Source organism: Alligator sinensis, unplaced genomic scaffold (genome assembly GCF_000455745.1).
Source record: "Alligator sinensis unplaced genomic scaffold, ASM45574v1 scaffold626_1, whole genome shotgun sequence".
Taxonomy (NCBI): domain Eukaryota; kingdom Metazoa; phylum Chordata; order Crocodylia; family Alligatoridae; genus Alligator; species Alligator sinensis.
In genome coordinates this window covers 536,044-555,377 of record NW_005842548.1, presented here as the reverse complement: position 1 = coordinate 555,377, position 19,334 = coordinate 536,044, and the positions used below count along the sequence as shown (strand labels likewise).

At 37.8% G+C, this 19,334-nt stretch overlaps 1 protein-coding gene across 1 annotated transcript; it reads right to left on the bottom strand.

Moving 5' to 3' along the window:
• Positions 1–5,569: 5,569 nt before the first annotated feature.
• Positions 5,570–14,600, bottom strand: LOC102387372 (homeobox protein CDX-4-like). Its single transcript, XM_006032116.1, has 3 exons — positions 14,171–14,600; positions 8,340–8,485; positions 5,570–5,776 (listed from the first exon to the last, which is right to left on the bottom strand). The coding sequence occupies exons 1-3, from the start codon at positions 14,598–14,600 to the stop codon at positions 5,570–5,572; spliced, it is 783 nt and encodes a 260-aa protein (XP_006032178.1).
• Positions 14,601–19,334: the final 4,734 nt, after the last annotated feature.

Sequence of the window (19,334 nt, the reverse complement as noted above, 5' to 3'; positions counted from 1 at the left end):
TGAAGTTGCTTCTTCCCATCATTCTAACAGTTGAGGCTTTAAGAAAAGCACTAAATACTGTAAAAGCTGGAAAAATTGCATAGGGGTTAAAAAGCACCTCACTAAGGTGTCATATTATTAGCTCCTTCTTGCAGGCAAGTTGAAACAGGTTGTTAGAGCCAACATTTGAAGCCTCCATTAAATTTGCAGGCCTCAGGGTTTTTTTTTCTTGCTCCACTTCAGATACCTTGGACCTACTTTACAGAGATGCTGAGCTCTTGCAGCTCCAGTGAGTTCAGCTGGAATTATATTTACTGAGTACTGTTGCTAACCAACCCTGAAGGACTTAAATATTAAGTCTGCAAAAAATAAATTAGCATTTTGAAAATTTCTGGCCTAAATGAATTGCTAGAAGTCTCAAGTGTTGGTCCCAGTTTCTGTCCTCTGCACAGTCCCCTGTTCTCTTTGATGGTGAGATTATAATATCTTCACTCATGCCAACTCAGCAAGTACTTCCATTAAAGTCAATGTGACTAGTGGTGCTACTAAACATGAGTCAGGGGATCCGAATTTGTTTCTTAGTGTTAATCCAAACTGTTATCTTTTGAAATAAAGAATGAAAGAAATAAACCCCCCAGTCTGGTCCATCGCTGCCCCCATAGCGCTCTGCATGGGGCTGAGCCCCACCTGCTTCCACCCAGGGCAGCCCATGCCTCGCTTTTACTTGTATCCACCCCATGCCCACTGATGACCTTGGCCCCAGCCCTGGACACTGTGTACTGCTTTCCACAGGGGCTGCTCACATGACTGCTGCAGCCGCCCGGTACTGGTTGGCTCCCCCCACCTCCTCCTCCTTCTCCTCCTCCTGCCCCTGCTGTGCTACTCTAGGTGTGGGGGAAGTTGCAGCTGAGCGGCTCTTGCCCCAGTGCGTGGGGCTCTAGCTCTGGCTCCCAGCCACCTTTCATCCACTTAGCCTTCTGCATGTGGCTGCTCATCACAATGGGAAGGTGCAGTGGGTGGAAGGTGGGTGGAGGTGGAGCCCTGTATGTTGGGACAGGATCCACCTGGGGTTACAGCTTCCCCTGGCCTGGAGTGAGGCAGCAGAGCCAGCAGGAGGAGGAGTCATTAGAAATGGGGGGAGCCAGGCAATACCCAGGTGGCTGCAGGTGGCTGCAACAGCAGTGCTGTGCACACTAGTCAGGGCCAGGGCCAAGGCCAAGGTGATGCTGTCAGCAGGCATGGGGCAGGTGTGGGCTGGATCACAGCACAGGCTGCCCCAGGCAGGAGCAGGCTCAGCCCCATGTGGAGTGCTGTGAGGGCAGCCACAGGCTGGATACAATCAATTGTAGGGCTGGATCCAGTCCGTGAGCCATATTTTGCCTACCCCTAACTTAGTATCAAAATCTTGGTTTGGATTCTGCCCTTTTCTTTAAAACTTGTGCGCTAAAGTTCCTTTATAATCTTTAGTCTAACCTATTTTTACTTACTTTTTAAACAGATCAATATTTAGGAATGCATTTATGAAGCTAGCTCTTAGGAGTGCATTGTTGCACATCACCATGCAACTTGTGGTAAAATTCTTTCCTATTATCCTTATGGCAAAAACACTGCTTAATTAAGTATTTATAGAAGATGGACCTAAGAGAGGCGGTTACATCAAACTATTGACTGATCTACAGTATCCTCCAAAGAATAAAGATGATTCATAGAAATGTGTCAGAAGGGATTTGCTTGCTGCTGGAATTAGGCAATTTTGTGATGCAGAGTTTCTTTTTGATATCAGCATGGTGTTAAAGTGCCTCAGTGCTCTGCAACCCTATAAAAACCAATCAAACAGCTGAATTTAAACATAGTGATCTGCAGTCTAATGGCTTTATATTTGCATGAAGTGAAAAAGACAAGAACTATGAGAGCTTGGGGAATATACCCATTGGGCAAGAAAGATCTTGTTTGATTTATCATTTTTTAAATTGCCTTATGGTGCAGAGGGAGACTCTAATTAAAGTCAGTGGAGAAGTCTTCAACAGAGGAAGGATAAATACATTACTAGAAAATGGTTTTTGTATCCTTCATTTTTTCTTCTTAAGCTTATAGATATAAAATGTAAATGAACAGACCAGGTTGTATATTATGAAGCAGAACTTTTACTCTGCACAAGCAGCAAAACAAGGTCACAACGGAGTCTTAAACACCCTATAAAATAATCACACTGTAGGCGTTAGCCTGGTATAACAGCTCTGTGTTGACTTCATATCTTAGTCCATGGTCTAAAGGACAAGGTAGGCATGGTAGGGTATAGGAGCAGGGTGCCATGCTACTGGGATATCTTGTCCTGGTATAACATGCCATAAGAGGCTAGTAAAAAATGTTCCAATGTCAAGCAGCTCTAGGTTGTTTTGGTCCCAGTCCACAGTACAGGTGGCAAAGGTGGCTTTGGCTTAGAGCCAGTGCAGAAAAGGAGGCTCAGATGATGAGGCCTCATATCCTTTGTCAAAGGATTTCTCAGCTTTCCAGAGGAAATGACTTGTTTGGCTGGTTTCTGAAGTTTGGAGTGGAAGTGTTTAATACATATTTTTTAATTTTGCAGGAATTGTCTCAGTCAGTTGAAGATTTTTATTTTCATTGCTGAAACCCTTTTTGTTTTCTTAGCACAAACACATCAATTCTTACAAAATTAAAGGAATAAACTGAAAGAACTTTCTTTATTCCATTCAATTTTTTTTTGTGAGGGGAAACACATTTCCCAGCCACATCCACTTTAAAATATCCTGGAAGGGCTAAACAAGTCCTCCATTCCCCTTTTCTCTCCAGCTCCTTCACAGAATTTCACTTGGCACACATTTTAGCTAGCCTCTTCCTACCCCCCCTCCCACAAGAACAATGGCTGTTGCTCTGTAATTCAACCTTATGCTTTCAGCAGCTCTGTCACTCTCTCAGAACAGCAGGACACTTCCTGGCAGCCTGGCAACTCAGAACAGCTAGTGGGCAAACCGCAGGTTGAGTGAGGATATCTCAGCATGCTAGTTTTAAATTATCTCAAATTTGAACCTGTTTTGAATTTGTGCAGTATATTTGTTGGAAACAGAGCCCCCCTAAGCTAACACACATTCCTGACCATGCATATATACAGGGAATAATCTGTGACAGTTTTACAAAGACTTTGCAGCTCTATCTTTCGTGCCATCCAGCTCCTTGACTTGAAGACAGCATGACCACAGAGGAGGCGTATGAATCCCAGTTCTAACCCAAACTGTCTATGTGGCATTGGGATAAACCAATTAGTCTCATTCTCCTTATCTGTAAAATGGAGAAATACATCTGATGAAACAAGCTGTCACCTACCAAAGCTCATGGCTCTCTAAACCTATCAGTCTCAAAGGTGCCACCCTGTCCTGCCTTCTGCCTGACTTCAGACTAACAGCTAACTACTGCTCTCTACTCAAATGTATTGAGGATTGATTTGTTAATATTTACGTAGTGCTTTGGCAATATAGACTGCTATTTGAATGTTAACTTTTAGTATATTTATTCAGTTAATCTTTTAACAGCCAATTAAAAGCTCCCCAATGACATGTTAGCCACATGCCAGAAGCATAAAATGGAATTTGTACACTTGCATGGGTTCATTTTAAAAAATCCAAATAGTGCTGCCAATGGTAATATTTTAATGTGATTTCCTTCAAGGGTTTCCCTTTAACCTAAAAGTTACAAAAAGCTAATTACTTAGCAAGGATCTCTTGAAGAATCCTTTGGTACATGCAATTAATTTTATGAAATAATATGAAAGTCATTGAGGCAGCAGTTTAATAGAATACAAGAAACATGCACATTTCCTGATGTATTTGTAGACATTGGTCATTAGCAAAGTCTTACATTATTGTTTAACAAGTTATATTTGTGACTCAGTTCAGTTCTGAAGGCCAGAAAAGCATCAGTGAAGGGAGACAGAAGTGTGCTAGTGGCTGAAGGCTTTAGGAGGAATAACACATTGGGTATATCATTCACCAGTGAACAATAACTTAAAAAAAGCTCTAGCTTGCCTTTCTGTGATAACTGGCCTCCCAATGTTGACTGGTGTGGAAGCTATGGGTAATAAGGCAGTAGCTCTGCTTCAGCTATACTTCTTGCATTGTAAAGCATTGTAACTGGCTCTTTTATAAGAGTGCTGCAGTATGTTATTCTATAGTATTGGCAACCAATGCTAAACTGTGTGTTATTCTATAGCATTAGCAACTAATGAATGGTAGGGTGATAGGAATGGGGAATCTTCAAATAAACTGGGAAAACCATTGTCACATGTCTTCAAAACAAGCAGTTGGCTTTATAGAATCAGAGTCGCCTATTTAGTTTTACCCATGCTGCCGGGTGCATTGGTTTGGCTTTTTATTTCTAAGTATAAGACTCTGACCTTGTTGAGATGAAGAATACATTTAGGACATGTAAAAATCTTCTGGATGTCAATTTACAGCTTTTTCTTTTGTTATCTCTTCTGCCACCCACTTCTCCCCGTCCAAACCCCAGCCCCAACTCTAGTTTCTTTCTCCAGGAAAAAAAAACTTTTTGTTTCTTTGTCATGGGCAAAGTGAACTTACGGAAGTGTTCATGAATGCTGAGCTGCTGGCACTGATTACTCACTATAGTCTGGCACTGGTGTTAGCAGTCTACACCTGATGCTAAACGAATCAGAAGGACTTGCATTCTGCCTGTCAGCCAGTACACAAACCCTATTTACAATCAATGGGAAATGCTTGCAACTAGCCAAAGGCTGATTTTTTTATTTATTTTTTACTCCAGTCCTTCAGGCATGAGGCAAATGCATAGAGACTTTGTTAAAAATAACAGATTTTTCTGTCAATCCTCTTTTTATTAAACAATAAAGTATGCAGTAATCAAAGAATGAAGTAATGTTTATATGCTTTGAGCCATTTGGTATTTACTAATTTCTAAAGCTCTTACCATCAAACAAATCTTGGCAGGTTTGGTGTAAGATACTACAGGTTTGTAAATTTATTGTATTTAGAAGCCTTGAACATGCTGTGTACAGTAACGTAGGACAGAAAAGATACCTTTAATTTGACTAGATGCAATATGTTGTTATTGTAACATTATGTCACATTTTGTCTTGATGTATTTAAAATATTTTTGTTGCGTCTTTTTTTAAAAGGTGGCATACTCTTCAGTATTCTAAATATGAATGTTTATAAACATCTACAGGTAACTCTAATTATATAAAAATGTAATGCACACAAATAGAGCCAGCATCCCACATTTCCTTGTATTGTACTGTTCACCAACAATTTTCTGCAAAATATAAACTGGCGAGAACTACCTTCCCCCTAGTCTTCAGTTGTTTCACTTTTCCTGGCAATATCTGCAACAAAATTACATCCTACTCAAAGCTTTATGAGTGATGGATTTTAGCAGCAAGGGTTCCCTGAGATTTCTGCAGTAATTAAAACATTTTGGGAACAGTCCTGGTTCCTGTGCAGGGTAGCCAGCACTCTGAAGAGACCTGAATGAGAATGGTCTTTCACAAAACTGACATGTCACAGAGAAAAGAAAAATCCTTTTCACATTTTTCCCGCCCTGTTCATTCTGAAACGATGACCTGCTGTATCTCAATGGGCTGTAATCCATTTATTGCATGTGGGGGTGGAAAGAGGGAGTGGGACATTTCAGCTGGGCTGACTGAGCCAGAGTCACTCTGAACTGAGCCCCCACTGCCATCAAACTGCGAGATTTTCTTCTTGATCATTTTCCTCTCCTTGGCTCGGCGATTCTGAAACCAGATTTTCACCTGAAACATTATGAACAATGTTTATTTCTAAGAAATAGTAAGAGCTGGTATACAATAATAACAGTGATATAAAGGGGGATGAAAAATTAGCTTGAAGCAGTGAAAAAGTTGTGCTTGTTTGTTGTTACACAACTGTATTTTATATTATACTCTGTGGAAACGTTATTAGTTTTTCATATCTAATCTCTATTATAGATTTTCCTTTTTAATAGCAATTTAGGAATTACCTTCCTGGATCAGACCAAAGATCCATCTGTTCCAGTATCTAGCCTTTATAGGCAGTAGTACAAGATGATTCTGGGGAGTTAAGTGGCCTGTAAATTACTTCCTAAGCCCTGTTAAAGGTTGGCTTATGCCCTGAATCATGAGGCATTATTCCTTTCCACATATTAACAACATCATATTTAACATGCTGGTGATTATTCTTGTTATCTGTAGAAATGGTTAATCCTTTTTTGGAATCTTGCTAAGCTTTCAAGGCCTGTGATACTTAGTAATGGGAAATTCCACAAACTAGGAACTTTCATGCATATGAAAAAGTGTTTACTGTGATCAGTTTTCAGTCTGGTGCCTTTCTATCTGATGAAGCATCCCACCATTTTTTCTTATGAGAGAGTACATAGGAGCCCCCATGTTCCTTTATATAAGACAGTGTTATTCATCATCTTACTCTGTTCCCAGTCTCTCACGGGATCATAGAAATCAGCAACTAAGGCAGGCTCTACCCAAACCATTCCTGGCAGATGTGTGTCCACCTTGTTCTGAAACATCTCCATTTCAGCTCTGAATCTCTTATAATGTTGCTAAATTGTTTTAGGTTGGGGGACCAGGACTAAACACAGTATTGCTTGTGAGGATGTATTATTAGGTATATAACAGCATTAACATAATTCAGCATTATTTGCTATGATCTTCTTTGTACAGCCTATCCTTTCTATTGTTCTATATATACGGATGACAAGCAATATAGTTAGCTTGGTTGGGGATGTGTTCTGTAGGAATGGTGATAGATAATTGCATATCTTATCTAAGCTTTACTTGACAAAAAATAAGGAAATATTAATAAAAGGCATGGTCAAAAATAAGTCTAGTTCATGTAAAGCAACTTTACACAAAAAGAGAATTAATGCTAATTCTAGGTAGTGACACTAGTTATTTCAGGAATACCTTTAGTGTAACATAATACAGTTGATTCACACTAGGATATGTATTTCTAAAAATTCAGTGCCTGACTTTAAACTATCATTGCATATTTATGCATCCTAATGCTTTATTTTAATATATTGGTTTTCTTTAACTCCATGTTCTTTCACAGAGTGCATATGGATGAGGAGTTGACATCTAAAGAGGGGAATGTTCAAACATCTGACAAAGTGGGCTGCTGCCTACAAAAGCGTATGCATTTCTGAATGAATTTGTTAAGGTGTCACTGTGACCTGCATTCTGCCAAAATATGCTTATTCCAGGAGAGGAACAATATACGAGGTATAGATAAGATATTAGAAAGATGATCATTTGTTCAGTAATGCCAAGTCCCCTCTTCTCCACTTTCCACAACAGAATCAGTGAAGTTTAGTTGTGAAAGTAGGGATGGGGGCCTGGGTCTGCATGCAACAGTTCATACCACTGTTATTCTCCTGAGTTGTTTTCCACAAGTGATCTCTCGTCCTAGCATTGCAATGAGGAATTCTTCACCTTGAGTTCCTACAGATTTCCCCTGAACACAGCCAGGTTACTCGGGCTCCAATTCAGAAAACAGCTTTCTTCAGGATAACATTTAAGCACTAGCTTAACTTGGGCACATGCGCAGATACTGTCCTGATTAACAGTAAATTTAATGCATCTATTGAATGTTTTCTTAAGTCAGAGCTATGAGCAGTGCATAGAAATAAGAATTTGGTTCTAAAACATCTGCCTTAAAGAAACCTGCATGTAATAAGTGCATATGCAGTGGACTGTAAAGCAATAGAAAAAAAATACTTATTGAATGTTAAAAGCTAAAGAAGACCCTCAGTTCATGTACTCAGCTCACAGTGATCAAAGAAGGATATCTCACAGAAAAAAATGATAAAATCAATACCAAAATACACAGGTATTTAGCTTTATTGGTATTTGTGTTTTTCATTTTGATTTTGTTTGCTGAGAGCTGAACTGTGTGACTGTACTTCTCTTCTGGGCTACCACTTTGTAAATGAAGCAAAATGCAGAATGCCATTGTTATGATGGATTGAACAAACAGAGTACTGTGGTTGGTAAGCTGTAATTTAATCAAGAAAAAGTGCTTCTCTAAGCCTGTATTTTGATTTAGTCATTCAAACTTTGCCCTCAGAGTAACCAGAAAATACATGAGTTCAGATTCTTTATATGTTGACTTGGTTTAATTCTGTGTATAGTTCCTGTGTTTGTCACCATGGGACTCATGCAGTCTATCACTTGGACCTTGATAGCATGCTATGTATAAAGTTTCAGTACTGAATTTAGTTTCTTGTCATCTCTGACACTAGAGTTGACAAGACCTGGCTTTTAAGAATGGATAGGTAGAAAAACTATATTCTCCATGTACCTGTCTTTCAGATAGTCCCAGGTTAGCTGCAAGTTCAGACTTTCTCCGTATTGTAATGTATCTGTTGCAATGAAATTCCTTTTCTAATTCTAGTCTTTGATGATCTGTGTAAACAACCCGGTACTTTTCTTTTGTTCTTGTTTTACCTGTTTAGGAAAAATATAATATTTTAATACTCTAATGTTATTTAGCATTTTTCATCTGCAGATATCAAAGAACTTTACAGTCATTAATACATATACTTTCACAGGACCCATATGGGATTATTTTCTGTGCAGAAAATAGATAGGAAAACTGAAATGGAGAGAGAGTAGTGATTTAGCCAGGGTCACACCATGTATTTATGGCACAGCTATGAATTGAATTTCGATCTCCTAACTTCCATGCTTTAACTAGTGCTTCATTCGCCTATTGCTGCTCTTCGGGTTAGTTTTTAGTAATTTTTCCTAATTATTTTTCTTTGTAATCGATGCATAAAAATTGTAAGCAACTCCATTATTTTTCAGAATATATATCCTGTATTCATTTCTGAGCTGATGGCCTTCTAAAATGTTTGTGTTTTTTTTAATTAGGTTGTATCCACGTACACATCCATATATGTATACCTAGAGATAGCTGCATTGTATTGCTTAGTGAAGTGATTTTTATGCTCTGTCAGCATGTGTTTGCAGATGTAGACATGCTAGGAAGAGAGAAGTAATTATCTATGTTAATCTGAAGTCTGGCAGAAGTCAGGGCAGGGTAGTATCTAACAAAATAGGCTGTCACTTATGAAAGTTTATGTCTCTCTAAATCTGGTAGTCCCTAAAGTGCCACTCTGTCCTACCTTCTGCCATCCTAGGAAGGATTCACCCAGCACTGAAATTCAGCCATTATATCTTTTGACTAGAAACTTTTCCTTGTTCCATATATTGATGAAATTTAGAACCAAGATATTAGTGTTAAGTGTAAAACCAAACATATGACTGAGGAAATATTCCACTAAAAACAGAGCAGAAACAGTGTTTATCATCTTGATTCTAGGATATACCAGTTCAGTAACATTTACTTAGAATGCCTTGCCCTCATGCAAGGTCATGAATGCCTTTTGGACCTAATCCTTTGGGGTGCTGAGCGTACTCATTTCCCAGGATTAGGTGCTAAAATTCTTGTTAAATAGCCTCAGTTTTTCAATTTAATTTAATTTTGTTTTGGGAAAAAACATGTTCTTAACACTGGATTAATAATAATATCAACGGCAACACTACTTGATGTTGAGATATACACATTTTCATTCCTGTGAGATTATTAAACAGTTCTTCATCTGACATTAATCCAGGAGATCATATTGTAATTTACTTGTTCTCTTTCACACTTTTCAAAGTTGATTGGGTAGCTGGCGTTTTTTTGTTTTTGTTTTCTGTTTTTTGCTTAAATTCTTCTGATCTTCCCAGGCTGTTTTTGATGTGTTTTTTTGGGACAAACTGTAGGACAAAGACTCCTTTAAAGTGGTTCCCTAAACTCCATGGAGGTGTTAAGATGAAGCACACGCCACACAAAAGAGCTACAAGAAGATTTTATCAAGAACTCCTTTCACATTCAGAAACACAAGCCAATTGGTTTGGAATTTACAAGCCCTAAACAAATGTCAGACTTCCTTTCATCTTAGGGAAGAAAAGAAAAGGACAGGAATAGATGAAGGAATATTTCTTTTGTTCATTTTTTTTTAATTGTTAGCATACAACCCAGCAGATTACTCCAGGCAGTTTTATCTGAGCCCCAAACCACATGTGGTGAATGCATTTTAAAATATTCAAAATCAAGGGCAATTTCCTAAATCTCAGTTTTAAATAGGGAAATCCCTTATTGCAAAAAGTTACATTTTTAGGTGAAATTAGTGTTTGATTAATGTTTTGACCATATTCTGTTTTTCTTAAGGTGGCTAAGTCCCTGGCTTTGAAATATTTGCCTTTAATGATAGTTATGCTAACAGTATCTCAGATATTCAGGTTCCAATTAGACTGATGGCCTAAAGTGTAACCTTTGAAAACAAGAGTTAAAATTCAACAGGGTTATTCCAACTTCTCCATAATCAGTAAATATAACCAAGATTCAAGGGAGTGAGTAGGAGGGACAGTTTAGCTCATTCCCCTTGGTCATAAAATTCACAGAGCATTTCTTCTGAAGACAATAAAGCGAGGGAAAAGGCCTCTTTATTTGCTGTGAAAATTATCACCCTTTCCGGCAATATAACTCTTGAAGAAAAGAGGGAGAGGGAAGAGACAGGACTGCATATCAAAGCAAAGAGAGGTGTTAAAAGGGTCTGTTGCCTCAATATGACAGATAGGCCTCAAAACCCAAGACAATGGTGCTCAGGGAAAAAATAAATGTCACAACTGGTTTACAAAGTGAAATAAATTAGCATTAGAACTGGGACTATGCCCTTTCCCCCATAGTTGCTTTCCTCCTTTACTTTCTAGCTGTAGTTCTGTTTTGGTAACACATCTGACCTATTTGTATAGCACTGTCTCTCTAAAACCATATGTATGTGTGTGGATATGTATATGTAATACAGGGGAAAATAAATACATGTATGAGTTAAAGGTTCTCCATCCCTATGCCAGGGGAAATCTTTATTCTTTTACCCCTTCCCACCAAACTGTCTGCTGATATCCTTGTGAGTCAGACTGACTGGGTTGTTCACTCCTGTGATTTTCACATGCAGTTATTAGCAGGTTTGAACTCCAGACCTCTATTTGAACACTTCTTCCACCCTTCATTTCCATCCCACAAGGACACCTCGATCTTCAGTTTATACCATCACTTTAATTCACTTTGATTTAAAAATTACTTTGATTTAGGTTCTGACTCTACACCCTTAAAATCAATGGGAATGTTCTTTGACTTTAATAGATCAGGTACAGGAAACATGGATGTATGTTCCTTTCTGTTTGTGACAATTTCTCTCCAAAGATATCCAGCTAAACTTCATTTACATTTTTTAAATTTCTTGTTGCATAATAAGTGTGCTACTTATTTTTAAAAACCCAGCATAATTACACTGTATCTTTGGAAGGCTGGAATGTTAACATTTGCTGCTAAAAAGGCATACTCAATATACTTTGTTTGCAAAAGAATATATTATAAAATAATTGCATTTCAACATGAACGCAGACTATTGAAAAGACGAAAAAGAATGCTACACCTCTATACACCATTTTCTTCCTGATTGGCATCTTACAATTGTTAATGTTTTTGCTTCAGATGGAACTGAATTTTATATAAAATAATTTGTAATTCACACTGGTGTCTTCAGGACTGTATTAAGGAAAGTTCCCTCTTCCAAGTTTATATGTTTTAATCCCAGAATATTTACCCACCTGCTTAACTAAAATTGACCTCAGTGGAACTACTTACAATGGATAAAATTAAGCACATAAGAAATCTTTGCCGGGCATATAATTAATTTCTGAACAGTGAGTGTTATCAGACAATGAAGTATTCTTGAAAGGAAAGTGCTGGAAACCCTATTTTAAAGTCATGTAAAGCTAGAGTGAATGGAGCTGTATACAATGCATACAGAGCACAGACCTACATTAGTAAGAGTGGATACGGAGATCCAATTGATTTTCTTTTTCCAGTTCTGATAATTTTTTAATTATTATTCTGTAAAGGATACAATGCCTGCGCCATTCTCACTGTGTTGTGTTCTAGAGAATGTATCAATAAATTGTCATATACAACACACATTTTTTCAATGTATATCCTTTGTAATTTGAATTTTCGTTTTCAAAAAACAAAACACACGCCAACCTTAAATTCTCCCCCACCACCTTCACACACAGATTATTAAAACTGTGTTTTCACTGGAGCAATTGCTTGTGAGCAATGGGATGTAAAACACTTTCAATGTTTCAATTAAAAAAATAAGACCATTCTTTGGTATGTCCCTAGGCCTGAGGATTAAAACATGTTACATTCCATTTTTACGTTTTATTTTTCTAAATGTACTTTTATTTTTAGTACGGTTAAACCACATTGTACATGATCCTTGGGAACTGAGTGTTCTGAGCACCTCAAGGGATTGGGTCCTCAGCATCTAAAGCCCTATAAAGTTTCACCTGCTTTTGTGACCTTGCAATTGCGAAGATGTAGGCCCCTATTCAGCTATCCTTTTTAGTGGTGCATGAAGCACCTAAGCATGCGCATTAATGTAAGCATAGGCTTATGTGCTTTCCTGAATAAAGAGGTATGTAAGCATTTTCTTAAATGCTTTGCTCTATGGGGCCACAGTTAAGCAAGCACGTAGGCAAGTCTCTCCAGGATTCAGACCTAAGTGTCTTCCCATCTCTATACAGTAGGTGCTATATAAAACAAGGGTTCATGTATATTCTGCTTACTTTAAATGTATTATTTCAGTTCAGTAGAATTATACCAAGGACATTTTTGTCCCCTTACCATTTAATTCAGTACCTGAAGTTTTTGGGAGCTGCATTCAACTCTGACACCTTTGAAAGGCCATTTATTTCAATGGAGTTATTTCTGTCTTACACAAGGGTATATAAGGGGAAACCAGGCCCAGTCAATCTGTCAGGTTTGACACACCTTGTTTAGGCTCCCAAAAGGACAAGAAATGATAGCCTAAGATTATCTAGAATTTATTTGTATTTTTAGCAGCAATGGAAAATAACATATTACCATATTCATTGAGAAATTATTTTTTAAAATCTCACTTTTAAGTGATAATAGCTGCTTGAAGTCAACATACTCAATTTCTGTATCTGGTAAGATTGTTCCAACTGTAATTATCCTTTTTTTCCTTAGGCCATTTTCTTTGATGCTCTGTAACACACACTTACTATTTTTAACCGTAACAATAGATTTAGCAACTGACAGCCCTTGCTACACCTCATCTACACCCAAATGATCTACATAGAAAAGTTCTTCTGGCATGTAGCTTGCCACAAAAAACAGGCACATCAGGCTGTGACAGTTGGAACAAAATGATTTTTAAAAGTCTGATTGTAAAAAATAGCAAAATCCTGCCATACAGGAAGGCAATATCTTAAAAATATACTTCAGATTAAATGAAAATGTTCAGGGATCTTCCTTTTGATTGAGACTTTATAGCTCTGGAAAAATAAGGTGCAACTCTACCCTGTCTTCTACAATAAAGGTCATAAATCACATCAATAAAATCATAAACTAAGTAACTAGCTTTCCTGGAAAAGTATCCACTCAGTTGATGATAAATCATTTAAATGAAATGGGGGATAAAATAATGTCAGAAGAAAATGGCTTCATCGTTGCAGTTTTGGAGAACTGGACTAAAATATTTTTAAAGAATTGTTGCAAGGAATAAAGTCAGCTTGAAGTTGTCAAGATGCTTATTACTAAATAATGTGTAAGATACAGACACAACTCATTCCAGTAACTGCATTTAATACATTTTCCTGATTTTTTTTTAAATCTTCTTGGTTAAAGTCCAATAGTTACATATTTAAAATGCTCATATGAAAACACATTTAATCAAAAACTACTTGTTTATTTCAGTATTCCTAATATCCCATATGCCTTGAAGCACTTTCCAGAGCGTATGTGCAAGAATCACTGTATACTTTAACAACATGCAACCATATCTAAGGTAGGACACACTGGCCATTCTGTATGAATAATATCACAGAGCAATTCTAAGAGGAAAAGTAAAACTAAAGCAAGTTTATTTCAAACTGTAATTATAAAATGTAAGTAAGATTAACTCTCATGAGCAAACCAGCTACATAGGTGATCCAAATAAAGGGTAGAGAAAGATAAAGATATTTTAAGAAGTTGAAAGTTTAGTGTACACTTACCTGCAGTGTTAGATTGCACTGTTTTCCGCATCCATTCATAAGAGCTGTGCCTTTGAGGGTTGGGAGAGATTTGCTCCGTATTAACTGTATCTACAGGAGGTAAAATCCCAGATCCAGCAGGATGAAGAGAGTTGTAATCAGTAGAACTGTAGGAGACCTGCCCAGGAGAGGAGCCATTGATCTGTGCAACAGTAACTGTGCTGGAGGGTCCGGGCCCATAGGCATTCCAATCCTCTCTTTGTGGGCCATAGTGAGATCCCCAGGTTCCTGAAGTCTGTCCATGGTTGTCCATACTTGGCACATGATGATATCCCATATAATCTGAGTAGGGTGGCGTAGAGACAAAGTTTTGCACTGGCAGGTTGTTGTTGCACCTTGCGGATGCCGGATACATGCTGGCTTCTTTATCCAAGAGATAACTCACATACATTATGGTCAAAACGGGTGGAAGTAGTTGCTATGATATCCTGCTTGCCATTTTTTCCCCTTCACCTTTTAATTTTTTGCTTTAGCTATTCCTAATCTTCCTAAAAATTGACACTCTTCTTTGCTTCTTCTACCTCATCCTGTAATATCAACAACTGCATTACCAGGTGCTGGTGGTAATGGTTTACCAAGATCTTGCCTGACGTCAGGGTAACTGCCTGCTTTCATAATTACATTTGCATTCAAATGAAGGGCTGACCATGCAGGCAACCCCACCTTGCTGCTAGTTCTGGTGCTTCCTTTCTCACAGATCTTTTATGTGTTCTAGTCCCTTTCCCACTCTTCTAAAACAATTCCACCTCAGAAAAGTGATACCTGAATTTTTTTGTGCTTCTAATCAAAAGCATTTGACTTATTTCTTTTTAATCTATAAAAGTAACTGTGACATAAATGCTACCAAAACACTTTGCACAATTTCCCCCCCCCCCCAGAACTCTTTTAAAATGAGGATATTTATCCAATAAGTTTATTTAGTTTTAAAGTGGATAAGTGTATTGGTAAAGGTGTTTATTAAATCCATACAGTTGTAACATCATAAATTACCTGTTTATCTTGGTTAAAGAGATACTCTCACCCTGATTATTTTGTAATGGATGAATTTTAAAGAACTTAAGTTTTTGTAGAGCTGCAAGGACTTAAAGTAAGAAGCACTAAATACTGCCCCCCTACCCCCCCCCCCAAAACAAAACCAAAAAACCTGGGGCCGTGTGTTTTGTATCCCATTTGCCTCCCTCCCCCTTTTTCCTTCTTTCTTTTCTGTTGATATTTATCAGTCTTTTAGAATAGGAGAAGTTAAAACCCTGACCCTGCAATGAGTGCTGGCAAACCCTTACATCCTATGGCTGTCCATACATTTTACTGGGGCTCATAGGGGTCTAGCTATGTGGAGTCCATTATTGACTAACTTTATGGGATAAACAGTGCACTGGCAAGGACAGTGGAAATAAACTGGAAAAAAAGAAGGAAAATAATTGTTTTTATTGGCTGCTTCCAGTTCATATCTTCTTGAGAGCTAATTATAGCTATAGGAGATATGAAATTTTCAAGGAGCAAGGTGATTTTTCAGGCTGACTGTTTACTTCTACTTCTGAGCACAATCTCTTTTCAGTTACATTAGCTTAGTAAAGTGAAATTGGTGAGACAGATCTGTATTGTAAATTCTCTGGATCCAGAACTGATTTCATACCTGTCTGTAAGACACTTAGGTGCTAAAAGTGTAAATAATATAAAGAAGGAGAAAAGGTGTTTTAAAAATGCTTGCAGAGGGCATTGTTGTGGGCATGATTTTAAACTATCCATGCCTTGCAATAGATGACCATTGTACATTTGCCTTGTTAGATTTGTGTAGTGGATTCCATTTAATGTTTTAGTTGGAATGCATGTGTAGGCAGTGAGCTATTTGTCAGTGGATATGCATGCAAAAGAGGTGTAAATCATAATGAGATCTTTCTCTTTTCAGAGGTGTGGCTTTTCATTCAGAGCCCTTTGCACTTTGACATATTCACACATCCCTTCTAATTCCAGCACTGAAGAAACCTAAATGTGTACGTGAGGGGAGATTTTTGCACAAATGAAAGAGAATTAAGGAAGTTAAGGGATTAGTGGGGAAAAGTCTTCCCTCCTTTTTAAGTGTTTTTTTTAAACCTGCATTGTTATGTGTTTCTCAGACCAGGAGAGACTGAGAAGACTGGAAAGCTGTGTAATGGAAGTAGGTGTGGGGAAACCAAGGCCTGGAGTTACAAGAGGAATTAGAAGGGAACCCAGTTGTCTTTGGCTGCAGGAAAAGTACTGCAACATAGTTTTTGAAAGCATGCCCAAGTTTGTAATGATGGGTGCTTCTGATGTGGGAGCGGAGAGATTCACATCAATTCTTGTGAGCAATATACACGTTAAAAAGCAATTGTTGAGTAAATTGGGAATATAATCATCTACATTATGCTTTATTTGCAAGCACGATGCCTGGTTGCTATATACTGCAACATAATGAAGCATTGCAATACTGTCAGTTGTAGACAGATTTATGGAATTAAATAGGTGAAGTTTCATATATACCAGCATTACCTGAAAGCCATAGACACCATGTAAATTATTCTTAACTGTTTATACAGTTCAAGTCCATTATTTGAAGCTTGCCCCTACTTATAAAAGTACTATTTGCACATTCACATTCTACCTCAGTGGCATTTATTTTCATGAGGCAAGGATAAATTTTTGGGAAGGTGATATGGTAAGGATAGATTTTAGATATACTTCTGAGCACAAAGTTACTCTTTTTCAGGTTAATTGTATCATTATTAGATTTTTCACCAATGGCCTTTTTCTTCTTGGGTGGTGCCCTCTACCCTCCCCAACAATGTCACTATCAGCTAATCCTATATTTTTCTATCACAGAACTTTATCCTTCTTTCTCTGTTCTTCTTTTATCTCTTGTTTATGTTCCTCCTTTCCCTTTCTTGTTTTGCCTGTTCTATTATCTACATTTTCTTCAGATCTATTTTAGTTCTCTCCAGAACATAATTAGATCAAGATATGCCTATGGCAGATTGTTGTACTGATTTGGTATCAGCTAACAATAGTAGGTTTGGATAAGGTTTTTTTTTTTTAATAGATTTACATAAAGGATAAGATTTTTGGGTAGGACTGCAAATTTTTAGCACCAGTGTGAGAATAAGATAACAAAAATGGCAACATACCAACCTTTTTCAACACTCTGGCTCTTGTGTCTCCAAAAGCAGAGTGATAAGGATACAGCAAAAAAAAAGGAAAGGCTTGGGCAAACAATATAGTACCAAAGTTTCAAAGTTTGTCTTCACTAGAGAATAAGCTTGCTGTTAATTTAGATTGTGCATAGTAAATTGCTTCTCCGCCCTTTCCCCATGAGTCATATCCTTGTCATCTTCCTTGATGAAATAACTGCCTTTGCCAGAGGCACAGGGCAGACTATCCTGTAGCTGGCTGAGTTGTTGGCTAACTCATGGTGTCTGCAGTGGGAATTTGTGTTCACACCACTAACTGCCTTTCTCTTATCAGCACAGGTCTATCCAGAATGTACATAGGTAAACCTTTGGTGAAGCTCTGTTGCACCAGCTTAGTATTTGGTCCACAGTGGTTAAGGCCACAAAGCCATGTCAGTTATCAGTGAAGTACAGCAATGTCCTACAATGGGTCACATGCTGACCTGTTTCTCACCCTTGCATATTGGGATAAGGAGCAGGGAAAGGAGCTCCCATCTGAGAGCAATGGGGCTCTTAACCTTCATTATCAGGGCCACAGAACAGGACAGCCTATAGTATCTGGGCAGTGGCTTTGTTACACCCATTAGCAAAATCAGGATAGGTTGACTATAAAAAACAACCTGAAATTTCCGTCCTGTTATTTTATAGTGCAGGGTATGCCCATCTGTCCAAAAACTGCCCTTATATTGAGGGGAAGTGACACTTATATGTACATAGCTAATGCAGTGTGTTTTGAGATTCATTAGGTAAAAAATACCTTAGAAATTAAAACTTTTAGTATGGCAGTATACTCATTATCAAGCAGTCTATATGGAAGTGCTACTTGTAATCCCCTATAGGTACTATTGATACCATTGACATTATTACAGTTTGCCTGTAAAAGTTGAGTTGGTGACAGTATCATAATATCTGCACTATTCCTTTTAATTAGCATAAGAAATATCTCTGATACTGGGGTAATATTATAACTGTAAAGGCACAGATAAATGTTTTGATAGCAACTATTGTAAGTAGAATTGTAGGGATGTGATAGATTAAAATTGGCCTATGCTATAAATACTTGATCCCTCTAATTAATGGCATTTATGCATGAGTATATTTTTATAACTACATTAATATCTGTCTCTGACTCAGAAGGAGGTTACAGTTGTTGCAGCATAAGAAGAAAGCAAGAAGAAAATTGGCTTTGAAAACTGCAAAATGATATGGTTTTTTCTCTTTACTGAAGGAAAAGAATGCAGATGAGCTTGGCATCTAGGCTAAAACGATAGGGGAAGAAGATTTGTTTCATTGCCTTCAGAAGTGACCAGTAAAAAAACATTACTAACTTTAGGTTTAATAGTGGTTCTTACTTACATTTCTTTAAGTGTCTGTGTGGGATTCCTGACAGAATGGGTGGTTGTGGGCTTTACTGATGTACCATCTTTTTGTAGTGGGCTGACAGTATTATGAAGCTATTATTAACCCTTTATTAGATGCAAAATCTCTGCAAGCTTATCCACTTTCAGAGCGTCTGAACAGGAGCTCTTATAAATCCAGAGCTAAGAGAAATATGTAACAGGCATGTGCCACAGATGCATTTCTTTTCAGGAAGGAAGAATGATATTCAAAATATCAGCTTCTCATGACCTCATTGCATGGCGCTGGTTCAAAGCCCAAAGCTCCAGTTATAGCTCAGATTTAGGGCATGTAGCACAAATAAGAGAAAACAAACTTGCTTCCCTTGTTGACAAGCATAACACAGGCTGGAAGACTAGAATGTGCTGTGGTGTCTGGATTCATTTCTCACCCTTAAAAGTGAACCCCTGTAGAAAATAATGAGAAGCATTAGGTGATACAATAGCGTACAATAGGAAATTTTCATGTAAAATATTTGTCATCAGAGTGGAGATAGAATGTCACCTGTCCACAGACAACAGCTCTCAAGGTTGTAGTTTTGTATC

Excerpts from the sequence above, each read along its gene's own strand:
- LOC102387372 (XM_006032116.1), bottom strand. The coding sequence starts at position 14,600 with ATGTATGTGAGTTATCTCTTGGATAAAGAAGCCAGCATGTATCCGGCA. Across the intron at positions 8,486-14,170 it reads AGTGCAATCTAACACTGCAG|GTAAAACAAGAACAAAAGAA; the intron begins GTAAGTGTACAC and ends TTTCCTAAACAG. Across the intron at positions 5,777-8,339 it reads TGGGACTATCTGAAAGACAG|GTGAAAATCTGGTTTCAGAA; the intron begins GTACATGGAGAA and ends ATAATGTTTCAG.